Here is a 14,732-nt window from a genome sequence, read left to right on the forward strand (position 1 = left end):
GAGAGCGGGGCAGGGGCTGGGCTGGAGGCTAAGAACGGGGCAGGGGCAGGGCGGGGGGCTGAGAGTGGGGCAGGGCTGGGAGCTGAGAGTGGGGTGAGAGGCTCATCAGGGGATGCTGGAGTGCAGGGGGCTGGGCAGGGAAGGGGGTCTGTGCTGCAGGGGGGGCAGGGCTGGGGGCTGAGAGCGAGGCTGGAGCAGGGCCGGGGGCTGAGAGCGGGGTGAGGGGCTCATCAGAGGATGCTGGAGTGCAGGGGGCTGGGCAGGGCAAGGGGGCTGTGCTGCAGAGGGGGTGGGGCTGCGGGAAGGGGGCCCTGGGGGTCAGGCAGGGCGCTCTCCCCAGTCACGGCTGCCCCACCTCGGTGATGTCGACATTGGCTGGGTCCCCCAGCACAGAGCCGTCTGGCTGCCGGTACCCAGCGTAGCGGATCAGCTGACTGTTCCAGATGCGGAAGTCGCCCCGGCCTGGCATGCGCTGCGGGAAGATGGTGATGGCCGACCTGTGAGAGAGGCATGGGTCAGAGCTGCCTGGGGGGATGGGCCAGGGGAGGCCAGTGGCCCGTGGGGCATGGGCCCAGGTGTGGGGTGTGCACAGGGAGGCGGGTGACCCTGTAAGGGGTGTACCTGGGAAGGTGGGTGGGCCCATGGGGAAGGGCCTGGGTGGATGGTGGCCCCATGGAGGGTGGGCCCAGATGGGGGGGTGGACCTGTGAGGGGTGGGCCCATGGGAGGTGGGCCCGGGGAGGCAGGTGGTCCTATGAGGCGTGGACCTGGGGAGATGGGGGGGCCTGGGTCAGGGGTGGCCCCATTGGTGACAGGCCCAGGGAGGTGGGTGGGGCCCATGGGAGATGGGTGCGGGGAGGCAGGTGAGCCCCATGGGGGACAGCCTGGGGAAGCGGGTGGGGACCATGGGAGACGGGCCTGGGTCGGGGGTGGCCCCAAGGGGGACGGGCCTGGGGAGGTGGGTGGGCCCCATGGGGGATTGGCCTGGGGAGGTGGGTGGGGACCATGGGAGACAGACCTAGGTTGGGGGTGGCCCCAAGGGGGACGGACCTGGGGAGGCAGGCATCTTACCGGAGGTTGCCTCGGTTGGTGGCGTACTGGAGGTGAGTGCACAGGAAGCCGAACATCTCCTGGACGCTGGCGCAGTCGCGGGCGTCGAACACCTTCAGGGGGCAGCAGTTAGCAGCAGAGCAGCAGCCCCTTGGGCCCACTGCACGATATCCCCCAGCTCTAACCCCTAGGCCTCGCTGTTCTCCCTGACCAGCACTCATCATGAGTGGCATGGAAGTGCCTGTTCTGCCCTGATCCTGGAGCAGGAACCCCAGGGGGCCCTGCTGGGGCAGGAGGGGAATCTGGGGGGGGTCCTGTTCTGGGTGCAGCAGGAACCCTGGGGGTCCCTGCCTGAGTGGTTAGGGGGAGCTCTGGGGGGGCCCTGTCCTGGGGGGCAGCAGGAACCCTGGGGGGGTCCTGACTGGGGGCGAGGGGGAGCTCTGGGGCTCTGTCCTTGGCACTGCCCCATACTAACCCAGCTGGCACCAGTGGCACCCGCTCCCCACCTGCAGCTTGTTCCACTGGATGCGGCCCAGGCAGCGGGCCGCGTTGCGCCAGGCTTGCTTGGCCCCAAAGATCAGCTCAGGCTCCAGCAACTGATAGGTGCCCGTTGCCTCGATCTCCTGCTCCACCTCCTGCACCCGCTGCATGTGGACCCTGGAGTCAGCCCTATGGGGAGAGAACAGACAATGTGGGGTGATCCGTCCCATAGCCCACTTCCCGCTCCTGGCAGGCAGAGGGTTAGGGACACCAGAGCATGGGGTTGTGTCCCTGCCCATCCTAGCTAATAGCCATCCATGGTCCTACCCTCCAGGAACTGATCTAGTTCTTTTGTTGAACTCAGTTATAGCCTTGGCCTTCACAATATCCCCTGGCAGTGAGTTCCACTGGTTGTGTGTTGGGCAGAGGTGCTGGGACTGGGGGGGAGCTGCTGCACCCCCCTGTCTTGAAGTGGTTTCTATGAATCCAGGGTTACAGTTCAGTTCAGTGGCTCTCAGCACCTGCACTACACAGACTGTTCCGGCAGCCCTGGCATTGGGTGACAAAGTCCCTACTTGGCTTTATTTTAAACCTGCTGCCTGTTAATTTTGTCTGATGACCCCTGGATTTTGTGTTATGTGAGGGGTAAATAACACAGCCTTAGTCACTCAATCATATCCGCTCACTCATTTCTTGTCCAAGCGGAACAACCCTAATCTTTTTAGTGTCTCGTCTTGTGGCAGCTACTCCATCCCCTGGTCCTCTTTGCTGCCCTTCTCTAATCCTTTTCCAGTTCCACTCGAGGCCAGGCGTCCAGAGTTGGACACAGTTGTGACGTTATTGATATAAACTGGGATCATATAGAACATGGGTTGCAACCAAGGTCCCGTAGTGGCACCAAATCCTATGTAAAGGGGGTCATATAAGGTGTCTAAGACCAGGTTACGGGTTACTGGTTATGATTCTGCTGTCTGTGTGTCTGTATCATTTTGTAGTTGAAGTTATGAATATTGGCTGTGTGCTGTCTGTATTTCAAACTTGTGCTCTGTTACTGGGAAAGATCCCAGACAAGTTGGTGTCAGCTCTGCTTAGCCTGCTTGATGGCCCATTAAAAACCATCAGCTACACAATTGACCCATTGAGAGGAGGCAGATACGCCTTGTAACTCAGCAGAGCGTGCAGGAACTGGCCCATGTAACTGCAGACTCCATTTTGCTGTAACTTTCCACAGTAGAAACAAAGGAGTGTTCTTATACCTGGAAAAGCCTATATAAGGCTGGAAGCCTGATCTCCATCTTGTCTTCAATCCTGCTTCTTACCTCTGGAGGGACTTTGCTACAAACTGAAGCTCTGCACAAAAGACTGAATGACCCATCCCAGCCGGGGATGTATTCCACAGACTTGATTTAAACCTGTAGTTTACTTCATCACTGCTACAAGCCTAAACTAAGAACTTTGCCATCACTGTATGGAATTGATCAGTTTAACCAATTCTAGCTCTCATCTCTATCTTTTTTCCTTTTATGAATAAACCTTTAGATTTTAGATTCTAAAGGATTGGCAACAGCGTGATTTGTGGGTAAGATCTGATGTGTATATTGACCTGGGTCTGGGGCTTGGTCCTTTGGGATCGAGAGAACCTTTTTCTTTTACTGGGGTGTTGGTTTTCATAACCATTCATCCCCAGGACGGGTGGCACTGGTGGGGATACTGGGAACTGGAGTGTCTAAGGAAATTGCTTGTGTGACTTGTGGTTAGCCAGGTGGGGTGAAACTGAAGTCCTCTTTGTCTGGCTGGTTTGGTTTGCCTTAGAGGTGGAAAAACCCCAGCCTAGGGCTGTGACTGCCCTGTTTGAGCAATTGGTCCTGAATTGGCACTCTCAGTTGGGTCCCGCCAGAACCACATCGTCACAACAGTATTCAAGGTGTGGGCGCACCAGAGAAGCGTAGGTTAGCTAGTCCAGGCCCTGCACTGAGGCAGGACCATGTATTATCTAGACCAGGGGTTCTCAGCCTACTTATCACTGTGGGCCACAATGTGTTACCTGGGCCACAGGCTGAGAACCACTGTGCCTCCCCTGCTATGCCCAGCCCGCCCCGCCCAGAGACCCCTCCACAGAGTGGGGCCAAGAGCGGACTCCACTGCAGGGCTGGGAAGGGCAGGGCAGCCCAGGAGCTCTGGACCCCGCCATGTGGGGCAGGGCAGGCCTGGCAGCTACAGAACCCACTGTAGTAGTAGGATTTTATGTATGAATTTAATATAATTTAAAATAAAACATAATAATGTAGCATGTCTTCAATGTATTGGTGTGTGATTTAACCATATCCTGCTAGCCATCCTTTCTAAATAGCTGAAGGGATGGCCTAATGGGCCGTCTCAGCCGGAATCTGTGTCTGGGCTGATTTCAAGGCAGTAACAGACATTTTAAGGTCACCACTTGTTGTAGGTTTAGCATGTGAAAATCAGTAAAAGGATGTCGTGATTGTGTTCTTGTGCGTTGCAACTTGATGTTCCTGTTCAAAATGCTCTGTGGAAATCAGTTCTGTGTTGTGTGTGAATGACGAATGTGGGTGTAAAATATAAATGTAAAGGCCATCGCCAAGCCAGATGTTCTGGGAAAAAACCAAAACCAGACGCAAGAACGCCAGCAAATTACAACCCGCCCTACTGAACTGTCAAAAAAGGGCAAATTAACAACGCTAAAAGTAAAACAAGCACCTGTCGGTGGGGACAAGATATCTGTAAAACAGGCTGGGGTAACTCCCTAAAAACAATACCAAAAAAATGTAAAAACCAAGCACTCATCAAACAACAATTAATTACAGCAGGATGGTGCAAAACTCACTGGTCCCAATGAAGGAAGATCACTGTCCAAACGGGGGCTTTGCCATAAAACTTTGGGTTCATTCTGCCAAGACTTCCCCAGAGCAGCATGTCGTGACCGTCGGAACCCAGCTCCTCCCTACCTGTGATCAACCAAGCTGGCCACTAGATTGATCCGGACTCTGGACTGGTAACTGTAACATCGACTGGCAGGACAGCGTGTGTGTGTGTGTGTGGTGTGACTGAATGCATATGCTAATTTTTGTATCTTCAATAAACGCGGCGTATTGCCTTCTCCCCTGAAAAAGATCCTGTGTGCCTCTTATAAGCATAACATTTTTGGTGGAGAATTGCGAGTGGGGGAAGACGTGCATTGTGTCTGTTGAACACACTGAGAAATATTGCTACAAGGTATCCCATCATATCAAGTGATCGATCATACAGGTGTGCACACCCCCAGTCGTAGAAATACCGGGCAATAGAGAGAGGATTAGAGTCCTTGCTCCGACCCATCTGTTGGGGAAAATCATACAAATAAGAGATATATGAACTGTCTAGGTATACACACCCCCGGTCGTAGAGGTGCCGGGCCATAAGAGGGAGGATTAGAGTCCTCGCTTCTACCTCTCCGTCAGGGAAAAATTGCACAGGTGAATATACCCTCAGTTGTAGCAGGATCGAGCCCAAAAGGTAGGGGCTTAGAGTTCCCCCCTCCTGCTCTGTCAGGCAGAGTTTTAGTGGGTACAGACGGTTTGTGTTATGTAAGTCCCAGCGCAAGTGTGGGCACAGAAAAATTTAAAGTCAACAAAATTCATAAAAAAATATATTCAGGCGAAAAGAATCCCCTAAAAACAAAGCTCAAAAAGAGAAGAAAAAAGTACCATGCACACAGGAAACTACTCCTTTTGAGAAAATTTTCCCAAACTTTGGGCAGAGCCCATGGACTGAACAAGCATTAGCTGATGCCCATATTATAGCTGATTTGGAAGATAGATCAGCAAAATATCTGTTCGTCTACAGGCCATCAACCCCAGTAAAGAGACTCCACTGCAATTTAGCTACTGTGACCGCCCAGCAACCCCAGGCCCCACCATGCCGGCGGGGCAGCCTGGCAGCCTGGAACCCAGCCACGCGGGCCCTGTGGCCTTTGGCACACAGCTGGGCCACAGCTGTATGCTGATTGGGCCACACGTGGCCCATGGGCCGCGTGTTGAGAACCACTGATCTAGACCTCCTTTGTCTAACCTGCTCTTAAAAACCTCCAGTGACGGAGACTCCACAACCTCCCTGGACAATTTATTCCAGTGCTAAATCACCCTGATTTAGCACTGGAATAGGTAGGAAGTTTTTCCTAATGTCCAACCTAAATCTCCCTTGCTGCAATTTAAGCCCATTGCTTCTTGTCCTGTCCTCAGAGGTTAAGAAGAACAATTTTTCTCCCTCCTCCTTGTAACAACCTTTTATGTACTTGAAAACTGCTCTCAAGTCCCCTCTCACTCTTCTCTTCTCCAAACTAAACAGACCCAATTTTTTCAATCTTCCCTCATAGCTCATGTTTTCTAGACCTTAAATCATTTTTGTTGCTCTTCTCTGGACTTTCTCCAATTTGTCCACATCTTGCCTGAAATGCGGTGCCCGGAACTGGACACAATACTCTATTTGAGGCCTAATCAGAGCAGGGTAGAGCGGAAGAATCACTTCTCATGCCCTGCTTATAACTGTAACAAAGTGGGTTTTCCCTGGTTATGCTGCATATGAGTCTAACTATTTTGTGTGGATACTGTGTGTGCCTCAGTTTCCCTGTGTATTGCACCAATGCCTGGGTGGTGGGGATAAGGGTGTGTGACTTTGCTGGGACCCTCGGGGCCACACGAGGAGGATCCAGCTGCCTGCACGTAAGGGATGGCAGATGCTCCTCGTTAACTGAGAACCAGGAGGGGGATGCGACCAGGTGACCCTGAAAGGAAGTCACGCTACCCAGACTCCTGGCTGGCTCCATTCAGAGCAGTTCCAAAGCATCGGGCCTGTGACTGTCAGAACACCACGCCTGCTAATACAGCTCATATTTAGCTGGTGATCCACTCTGACCCCCAGATCCCTTTCCGCAGGCCTCCTTCCTAGGCAGTCACTGCCCATTGTGTGTGTGCAACTGATTGTTCCTTCCTAAGGGGAGCACTTTGATTTGTCCTGATTGAGTTTCATCCTGTTTACCCCAGACCATTTCTCCAGTTTCTCCAGATCATTTTGAATTTTAATCCTATCCTCCAAAGCACTTGTATGATGAAGCAGGGGGTTTTCTTGTTGTTTTCAATGGTTTGCATGCAGAGGAGGTGGGACTCAGTTTCCCTGTGTGTTACTGGATAAATGAGGTTGTGGGAGAGGGAGTTTGTTGTTTCAGAGGGCCAGCCAATGGCCTGAAGAATGGACACTCTAGCAACTGGGGACCTGGTACCCCGGAGGCCCAGCTCGGGAGTCACAGCCGGTTCTGGCCAGTGGGAGGACAATGGGCTCTAAGAGAGGACCCCGGTGACCTGACCAGTCGGTTCCAGCCAGAGGGGAACAAAGGATATCTGAAAGAGGAGGCCCAGGCGACCTGTTTACCTGGAACAGAAGACAAAGGATAGAGGTGGGACTTGGGGGACGGTGATATCAGATGCCCAGCTGGAAGGGGGGGTGTGACGTTACTGACATGAACTGGGACCGTATAGATCCCTGTTGCAACCAAGGTCCTGCAGTGGCACCAAATCTTGTATAAAGGGGGTCTAATAAGGTGTCTCAGACAAGGTTATGATTGGCTGGTTATGGTTATGCTGTCTGGGTGCATGTATTAGTTTTGTATTTAAAGTTAAAAGTATTGGCTCTATCCTGTCTGTATTTCAAACTTGTGCTGTGCTTCTGGATGACACCCCAGACAATTTGGCATCAGCACTGCCTAGCCTGCTTGATGGCCCATTAAGGATCATCAGCTACACAACTGACCCACTGAGAGAAGGCAGATATGCCTTGTGGCTCAGCAAGGCAGGGACATGCCTATGGACCGCACTCTAAGGTATTTCCATGCCATGTGCTGGGCAGCTTGTCTTTGGAACAAAGAAAGCAGACACCACATGGCAAGAGACTATAAAAAGCTGCTGCATCTCCTCCATCTTGTCTTCAATCCTGCTTCTTACCTCTGGAGGGACTTTGCTACAAACTGAAGCTCTGAACAAAGGACTGATGACCCATCCCAGTGGGGGATGTTCCAGAGATTTGATTTGAACCTGCAGTTTAGTATCCATCACTGCTACAAGCTTGAACAAGAACGTCGCCAGCATGTATGGAATTGATCCATTTAACCAATTTCTAGCTCTCATCTCTATTTTTCCTACTATGAATAACCTTTAGATTTAGATATCGAAAGGAGTGCAACAGCGTGAATTGTGGGTAGGATCTGATGTGTATCATTGACTGGGCGGGGCTTGGTCTTTGGGATCGAAGAGAATTTTCTTTACTGGGTGTTGGTTTTCATAACCATTCATCCCCAGGGCGGGTGGGACTGGTGGTGATACTGGGAGACTGGAGTGTCTAAGGAAATTGCTTGTGTGACTTGTGGTTGGCCAGTGGGGTGACACCGAAGTCCTCTCTGGCTGGCTGGTTTGGTGCCTTAGTAATGAAGGACCCCCAGCCTGGGGCTGTAACTGCCCTGCTCCAAGCGATTTGTCCTGAACTGATAGTCTCAGAACTATCCCACCAGAGGCAGCATTGTTACAGGGGGGTTCTGGGCTGGAGGGAGAGAGCAGGCAGAGCCCCCCTGGATGTGGGACAGACCTAGCTGTGCTGTGCTGAGGGAGGCCAGACCTGAGGCTGGAGAATTTACCATACTGGGTTCAGATGCTCTATAAACCCTCCTGCTTTACACTGGCTGAGTTGCTCTGGGCTAGAGATCGGGGGGGCATTGCTCCCTCTAGGAGCGGAGGCCCTGGGGGTCCAGAGGGAGGGGACTCCCTGAGGGGGCCCCCCCGGCAGACAGATGTGCTAAGGCTCAGAGAGGTGCGGCTCCAGGAAGTGGAGGGGCCTGACCCCAAGAGAGAGCTCCTTTGAGTCCGTGACAACTTGCAACCCCTCCCAGTTGGTATTGGCCGTAATCTTTATAAGTGGACTCTCTATGCCATGATCTAAGTCAGTGATGAGGATATTGAAGAGAACCGGACCCAGAACTGACCCTGCAGGATCCTTCCGATTTCAAATTCCCAACCAGCTCCTCCCTATTGTCCCATCCCAGGCAGAGCAGCCTCCTCTCAGGCACCTTCTCCACCCCCTGCAGCGCTGGCCCCGCTGTGTTATCTCCCCAGCAGGCATCTGGGCAGCTGAATTCCGCCCCCGAGTCCTAGGCTTTGGAGGGCTTTGCTGGTTGTTTATGAGAAGCCGCCCCCGCGCAGTCTGGCAGTCCCTGTGGAGGGGCTGGGGGGGCGACTCACCGCTTGATGGAGCTGTAGTACTGGTGGATGAAGTCCCGGGCCAGGGGCAGCAGCTCCTCCTTGGCTGGGGGCCCCTCATCCGCCTGGCAAACCATCTGCTTGGGGAACATCAGGGAGCCCAGACACCGCTTCCCAGTGCAGGGCAGCTCCTGGAGCACAGACAGACAGAGTTGAGGCTGTTGGGGTCAGACCCAGCGTGGACCCCAGCTCTAATGCTTCAGGGCCCCCACCAGTGCCCTGAGCCACAGCCCACTGCTAGCCCAGCCTGGGATCCCCCATCCTTCTTCCCAAAGCCCGTGAGGCGTGGGGAACTTCTGTAACTCGTTCCTGGCCACGAGGCAGGGCTACGCTCTGGGTGGAAAGAGTTGCCTCGCCATCCCCCCACCCGGGAAAGGAACAGCGAGGTAGGTCCTCCAGGTCTGCCTAGAGACGCTGCACAGGAGCAGCCACTCAACAGGCTCAGCAAAAGGGAGGTCTGATGAAGTGGGGCTGGTCTTAATGTTCCCTCTGAATACAGGGGGGGGCCCTCAGTTCCCGGCCGACCCTCTGTCGCCTGGCAACTAATGGCCAGGCCTTCCCCCTGCAAGGGGATGCTAAAGATGGGGGAGAACAAACAGGTCAGGTGACCTCCTGGCCCAGGAAAGAGGCTGAGCAGAGAGGAGGGGCTGAGGGGGTTCAGTCTGGAGCTGGCTGGGGACGAGGAGTGAAGTGCAGACGGGGGGGAGGGGGGGTCTGGCTCACTGCCCCCCCGAATGGACCCGGCCGAGGGGTCCCGTTCTCTGTACCTACAAACTCTGTTTTAGACCCTGTTCCTGTCATCAAAAAACCCTCTGTTTTACTGGCTGGCTGAGAGTCACGTCTGACTGCAAAGTGGGGGTGCAGAACCCTGTGGCTTCCCCAGGACCCCGCCTGGGTGGGCTCGCTGTGGGAAGCCCACGGAGGGGCAGAGGATGCTGAATGCTCCAAGGAGAGACCCAGGAGGTGAAGACGTGTGAGCTTCTTGCCCTGCTGGACTGGGCTTTCCCCACAGGACCTGCCCTCCTGGGCGTCATGGAATCCTTCGCTCTGCCCTCTTGGAAAAGCAACAACGGGAGGGGGGCAAAAAAATCCCTGATAGAAATTTAATCTAACTACTCTTAACTATCTGGAGAACATGCCCCAGCCTCCCCCTTCCAAAGGGGGAAGAAGAACCCAGGAAAAAACTAGGGGATGCTGGAAAAAAGGAGAGACCCAGGAGGTGAAAGACATGGTGGCTCCCTTGCCCTGAACACAAGTCTGCTCCAAAGGAGAGGAGGCTCCCCAAAGTCCTGCCTGGCTTAGTGGGGGACAGTTCCAGAGCATCGGCCCCGGGGACTCCGCTGAAACAAATGGTGGCAGTGGTGGGGATGTACTGCACCCGTGGGGAATGGCATTCTTGCAAGTAAGTGACTGGGACCGGAGCAAGTAAAAACAAAGGGGGGATAATGAAGGACCAGAACGTGCTGAAGGCTCAGGAAGAGGGACGGTTTTCCAGGGGGCGGTTAAACCTCTGGGAGTGTGGTTGGACCAGCGAGAGGACTGTTGGAGTTAAACAGGGTCCCCGCTGAGGATGGCAGTTTGAAGCAGTCTCAGGGGCGGAGGGAGCTTGCCGCTCGACCCTGGGAAAGAAAGGGTTTTAGCAGTAGCAGGGTTTCCCTTGGGAATTGTAAAGGAGCAGTCCCCAGGGCAGAGGAGTCTAACAGCTCGACCCTGGCAAAGAGGAATTGGTGATTACACGAGAAGGGCTGGGGGCACACCAGGGGTTCCTTCCTGAAACCATGGGGGAATTTCCAACAGAGCACACAGGCCTGTGAGTCCCAGAGCCACTTGGAAAAAGGTGGAGTGGATGGCCTATCACCAGACTCCTTTAAGAAAGGACATTGTTGATCCCTGTACAACAAAGAGGAGGGTTAGGCATTGGGAAAGTTCACCAAGGCCACAATTAAATCGTGCAAGTTGGAGGAGGAGGACCGCTTGAGAGAGCAGATTCCCAGAAGCCCCAAATGGGGCTAAAGAGGATGCTGGGAGACAGCTGGAGTAGCAGCCAGGCATCCCCCCGAGAGTCTGGTCCCCCAACGCAGACGAGGGTCTCCACGATCGGGTTCCCATCAGGGGGATGGAGACGGATGGGATTGGAGCAGAGCCCGAGAGAGGAGATGGAAACGTGAGAGAGAGCCGAAGAGCCTGAAGGAAAAGCTGCAGAAGAAGCAGCAGCAGCATTGGACTGGCAAAATGGTTTTGGAGCGGAGAGGCATAGGGGGAGCTGCCCGCAGGTGAGTGGGGATAGACCCCGGGACTGCTAGTTCCGCAGGGAACCTCAAGACACTAAATTGCTGCCCCCTGTTAAGGAGGAGGGGGGATGTGGGAGCCCACCCCACCTTGCCTTCGGAGCAGGCGGGGATTTGAACCCCAGGGGGGACCCTGTGGAAAACGCCCCGAAGATCCCAGCTCCTTGCTGGGGTTCCCAAGGCCAATATCCAGCTGTCAAAAAAAACAAGGGGTGGGGTTGGTGGACAGGCTCCCCCTCCTCTGGCCCCGGGCCGATTTGGGGGTCTCCCTGGCAGGACCGTCCAGGGTTTCTGGCGCCCTAACCGCGGCTCATTTCCGACCCGCGCCATGGGAAAAAAAAATGCGCTCTGGTGGAGCTGCCGCGCAAAAGCCCGAGAGAGCGGAAAAAGGGAACCCAATGGAAACAAGTGAAAGGGAAGCCAAAAAAAGCGCGACCCTCGCAGGCTGTGGACTGGGCAGCCTTCCAAAGGAAGAAGGCTTGCCCGCAAAGCCCCAAAAAGCAAATAAAGAACCTGGGTTGACTCTGGGTGGGGAAGGGGAAGGGATTAAAGACGCTCTAAAATTTAGGGCGTTGGCCCCAGGCTCCTGGGGCTCAGGAAAAACCCTCGGACCCCCATGTGGGAGCAGAAGGTGGGGGCGTCAGTGGGGGACCTGCCTAAGGTGGTCGAGATCCCTGGGGACAGAGAGAACTGTGGTGGTTTTGCAGCAACCCCAGATGCTGAAAGGGCTGTGGGTTTGGGGGACTGGGGTTTTTGAAAGCTCCCCGGGGGGAGACCCTTGCCCTGCCTAAAATGGCCCCCGGATTCCCTGTGCCAGACCCAGGAGGGGTCTGGGCTGGCTGGCCCTTTTTTTGTTCCCCCATTGGGGTTCTCCAGGATATCCGGCTGGGAGGGGAAGGCCCTGTTTTTTTTTTTTTTTTTTTTGGGGGGTGACTGTTCCTCCCCTTGGGAACAGGATTCAGGCCCTCGCTCCTGTAACAGCCAAGGAATTTGAATTGTGAAATCTCGCAGGGAACCAATTGGCTAAGATGAGAAATGTGTCAGTGAAAATGGCAAATAGACCTTTGCTGGCAGGGCCAGGGCTGCTGGGCTTCAGGATACCTGCCTACCTGTAACCAGCCCCTGGGCGACTGAGGGGAGGGGAGAGATTCTCCCGCCCCCCCTGCACACCGGAGAGGGGGCTCACGCTGGCTCTGATTGCTGAAGACCCAGAGCAGAGGAGCTCGCTGCCTGCCCCCACTGGGACAGCCAGGGGCAGCGCTGAGCAACGGGCGGGAGGGGGTGAGCTGAGACCCCAGCTGAGTGGGAGGACACCCAGGCAAGGGCAGGTCGGCTGCCAACCAGGTTGCCTGGTCCAGACGCCATGCTCTGGGAAATTGAGTCTATACAGCAGGGAGGGGAGCTGCCAAGGGACAGGGCTCAGGGGCCTGATGGACCCCAGGGCCCTAGCCAGTGAGAGGGAGCAGGTCTCACTTCCCCTGCCCCAGCAGCTGAATCCCAGACCGAGCTGCAGAGAGATCCCTCCTTGGAGAAGCTGAGGGAACTTGCTGGCCACAGCGCTGCAAACCCCCTTGGGGAAGGCTGCAGGGACAGAGTCCTGCGGGAGAAGAGATTCCTGTACCGGGAATGGGCTCCCCAAGGGGAAGTAGAACTGGGGGGAAGCGGGAGGCAGCTGGTGGTGCCCCAGGGTTCTTCCCTTTCGAGCTGCTGTACGGGAGGAGAGTGAGGGGACCCCTGGACTCAGAAGGGGAAGACTGGGAAGAGAAGGGGGAAGACTCCCTGGGGGATCTCTTCCCTGAGGTGGGAGCCAATCTCCCCATCAGGTGTTCCTCGTTCAGAGCCACTGGGAAAGCAGCCAGAACCTGGAGAAAGAGGTCAAGGACCTGCTGGCTTTAGATGTGATCCAGCCGTTTTACAGCCCATGGGCCTCACCCATGGGGCTGGTCCCCAAGGGAGACAGGATGTCTGGTTTAGTGGGGACCATCAGAAGCTTAAAGTCATCACGGTGTCTGATGCCGACCCCATGCCTAGGCCTGGGGAGATTCTAGACAAGCTGCGGGGATGGAGAACTTGGCCCTGGCAGACACTGATAACATGTGCATCTTTAGCCAGACCTGGGAGGAACAGGTGTCCCAGGTGAAGAGGGGGCTGGGCTACCTCAAGGAGGTGAGACTGATGGTAAAAGCCAAAAAGTGCAAGGTGGAGATGATCAGAGATTGGCCCATTCCCCAGACCAAGAAACAAGCCCAGGTCTTTTTCAGGATGGCGGGGTGCTACCAGAGGTTTGTACCCCATGTTAGCCCCCTAGTTGCCCCATCCCTGAGCTATGTGAGAGGGGTAAGCCAGATGAGGTGGTCTGGACCGAGCAGTGCCAGAGGGCTCTCTGTATACTGAAGGAGGTTCTAATCCAGGGCCTAGTAAATCTGGCAAACCCAGACTTTGCCAAGCCTTTTGCAGTGGTCACCGACACCTCAGACACAGGGCTGGGCACGGTGTTGATGCAAGCTGATGCTGAGAGGGGGAGACACCCCATCGGGTACCTGAGCAAGAAACTGCTGCCCCGGGAGCAGAACTATGTGGCCTCAGAGAAGAAATGCTCGGCCATGATGCAGGCCCTTAAAAAGCTGCAGCTGTATCATTTTGGGTGGTGTCACATGCAAGGGGCTGATGCTGAGCTGCTGGGGACAGAGACACCTGGTCAGAGGGCGGCCAAGGTCAAGCTAGGGGCTCTTAACCAAGAGATCTCGAATTGCAGCCCTCCAAACTGGAGCGCTGGGAGAAGACCCAATCCCAGTTTGAACCCCAGGGGTATTGGGGTGGCAAAAGGGCCCGGGCTGCATAAACCTTCCCACATGCAGTCTGCAAGCGCCATCAAGCACAACAGAACCACGGGAGGGTGTGAAACTGGAAGGGCCTGGTGTAACCCCCTCCACGGAAGGGGAGAGATGCTGGGGCATCCATGGGAGCGTTGGTGGCTTCAAAGTTCCCAAGGTCACTGGCTGAAGTGACCTCACTCAGTTTGGTCTCGAAGGGAGGAGAGATGTGAGGAACTTGGACTGTTCTTCATGTTTTGTCTGAATACTGAGAGGGGGCTCAGTTCCTCGCTGACCCTCTGTCTCCTGGCAACTAATGGCCAGGCCGTTCCCCCTGCAAGGGGATGCTAAAGGTGGAGGAGAACAAAGAGCTCAGGTGCCCTCCTGGCAGGAAAGGAACTGAAACCCCCTCCAGCCCCTCCTTTCTGGCCTTTGTCTCTTTCCCAGGCCAGGAGGTCACCTGATCTTTGTTCACCTTTAGCTATTCCCTTGCAGGGGGGGAAGGACCCAGTCATTTGTTGCCAGGATACAAAGTGTCGGCCATTTATGCACACTGGAGGCTTAAGACATGCATAGGGGAAACTGAGGCACCCACACAGTATTCAGAGGAAACATTAAGAACAGTTCCACTTCATCACATCTCTCCCCCCTTCAAGACCGAACTGAGCGAGGTCACTACAGCCAGTGACCTGGGGAAGTTCGAACTCACCAACGTTCCCATGGATGCCCCAGCATCTCTCCCATTCCTTGGGGTGAGTTACACCAGGCCCTCCCAGTTTTGTGCCCTCTCTTGGCTTGAGTGTG

At 55.1% G+C, this 14,732-nt stretch overlaps 2 protein-coding genes across 2 annotated transcripts in view; one reads left to right on the forward strand and one right to left on the reverse strand.

Moving 5' to 3' along the window:
• The window catches only part of FASTK (Fas activated serine/threonine kinase), a 419,919-nt gene that overhangs the window by 348,713 nt on the left and 56,474 nt on the right, over nucleotides 1–14,732 (forward strand). The gene's annotated exons all lie outside the window — the stretch shown is intronic.
• The window catches only part of NOS3 (nitric oxide synthase 3), a 93,148-nt gene that overhangs the window by 68,935 nt on the left and 9,481 nt on the right, over nucleotides 1–14,732 (reverse strand). Inside the window, exons 3-6 of the mRNA XM_075063414.1 lie at nucleotides 8,810–8,958; nucleotides 1,556–1,718; nucleotides 1,071–1,162; nucleotides 356–497 (exon numbers count right to left, since the gene is read on the reverse strand). Of these exons, the coding sequence (XP_074919515.1) occupies nucleotides 356–497; nucleotides 1,071–1,162; nucleotides 1,556–1,718; nucleotides 8,810–8,958 (546 nt within the window). The remainder of the gene's footprint in view (nucleotides 1–355; nucleotides 498–1,070; nucleotides 1,163–1,555; nucleotides 1,719–8,809; nucleotides 8,959–14,732) is intronic.

This window comes from Chelonoidis abingdonii, chromosome 2, assembly GCF_003597395.2.
Source record: "Chelonoidis abingdonii isolate Lonesome George chromosome 2, CheloAbing_2.0, whole genome shotgun sequence".
Classification (NCBI taxonomy): Eukaryota; Metazoa; Chordata; order Testudines; family Testudinidae; genus Chelonoidis; species Chelonoidis abingdonii.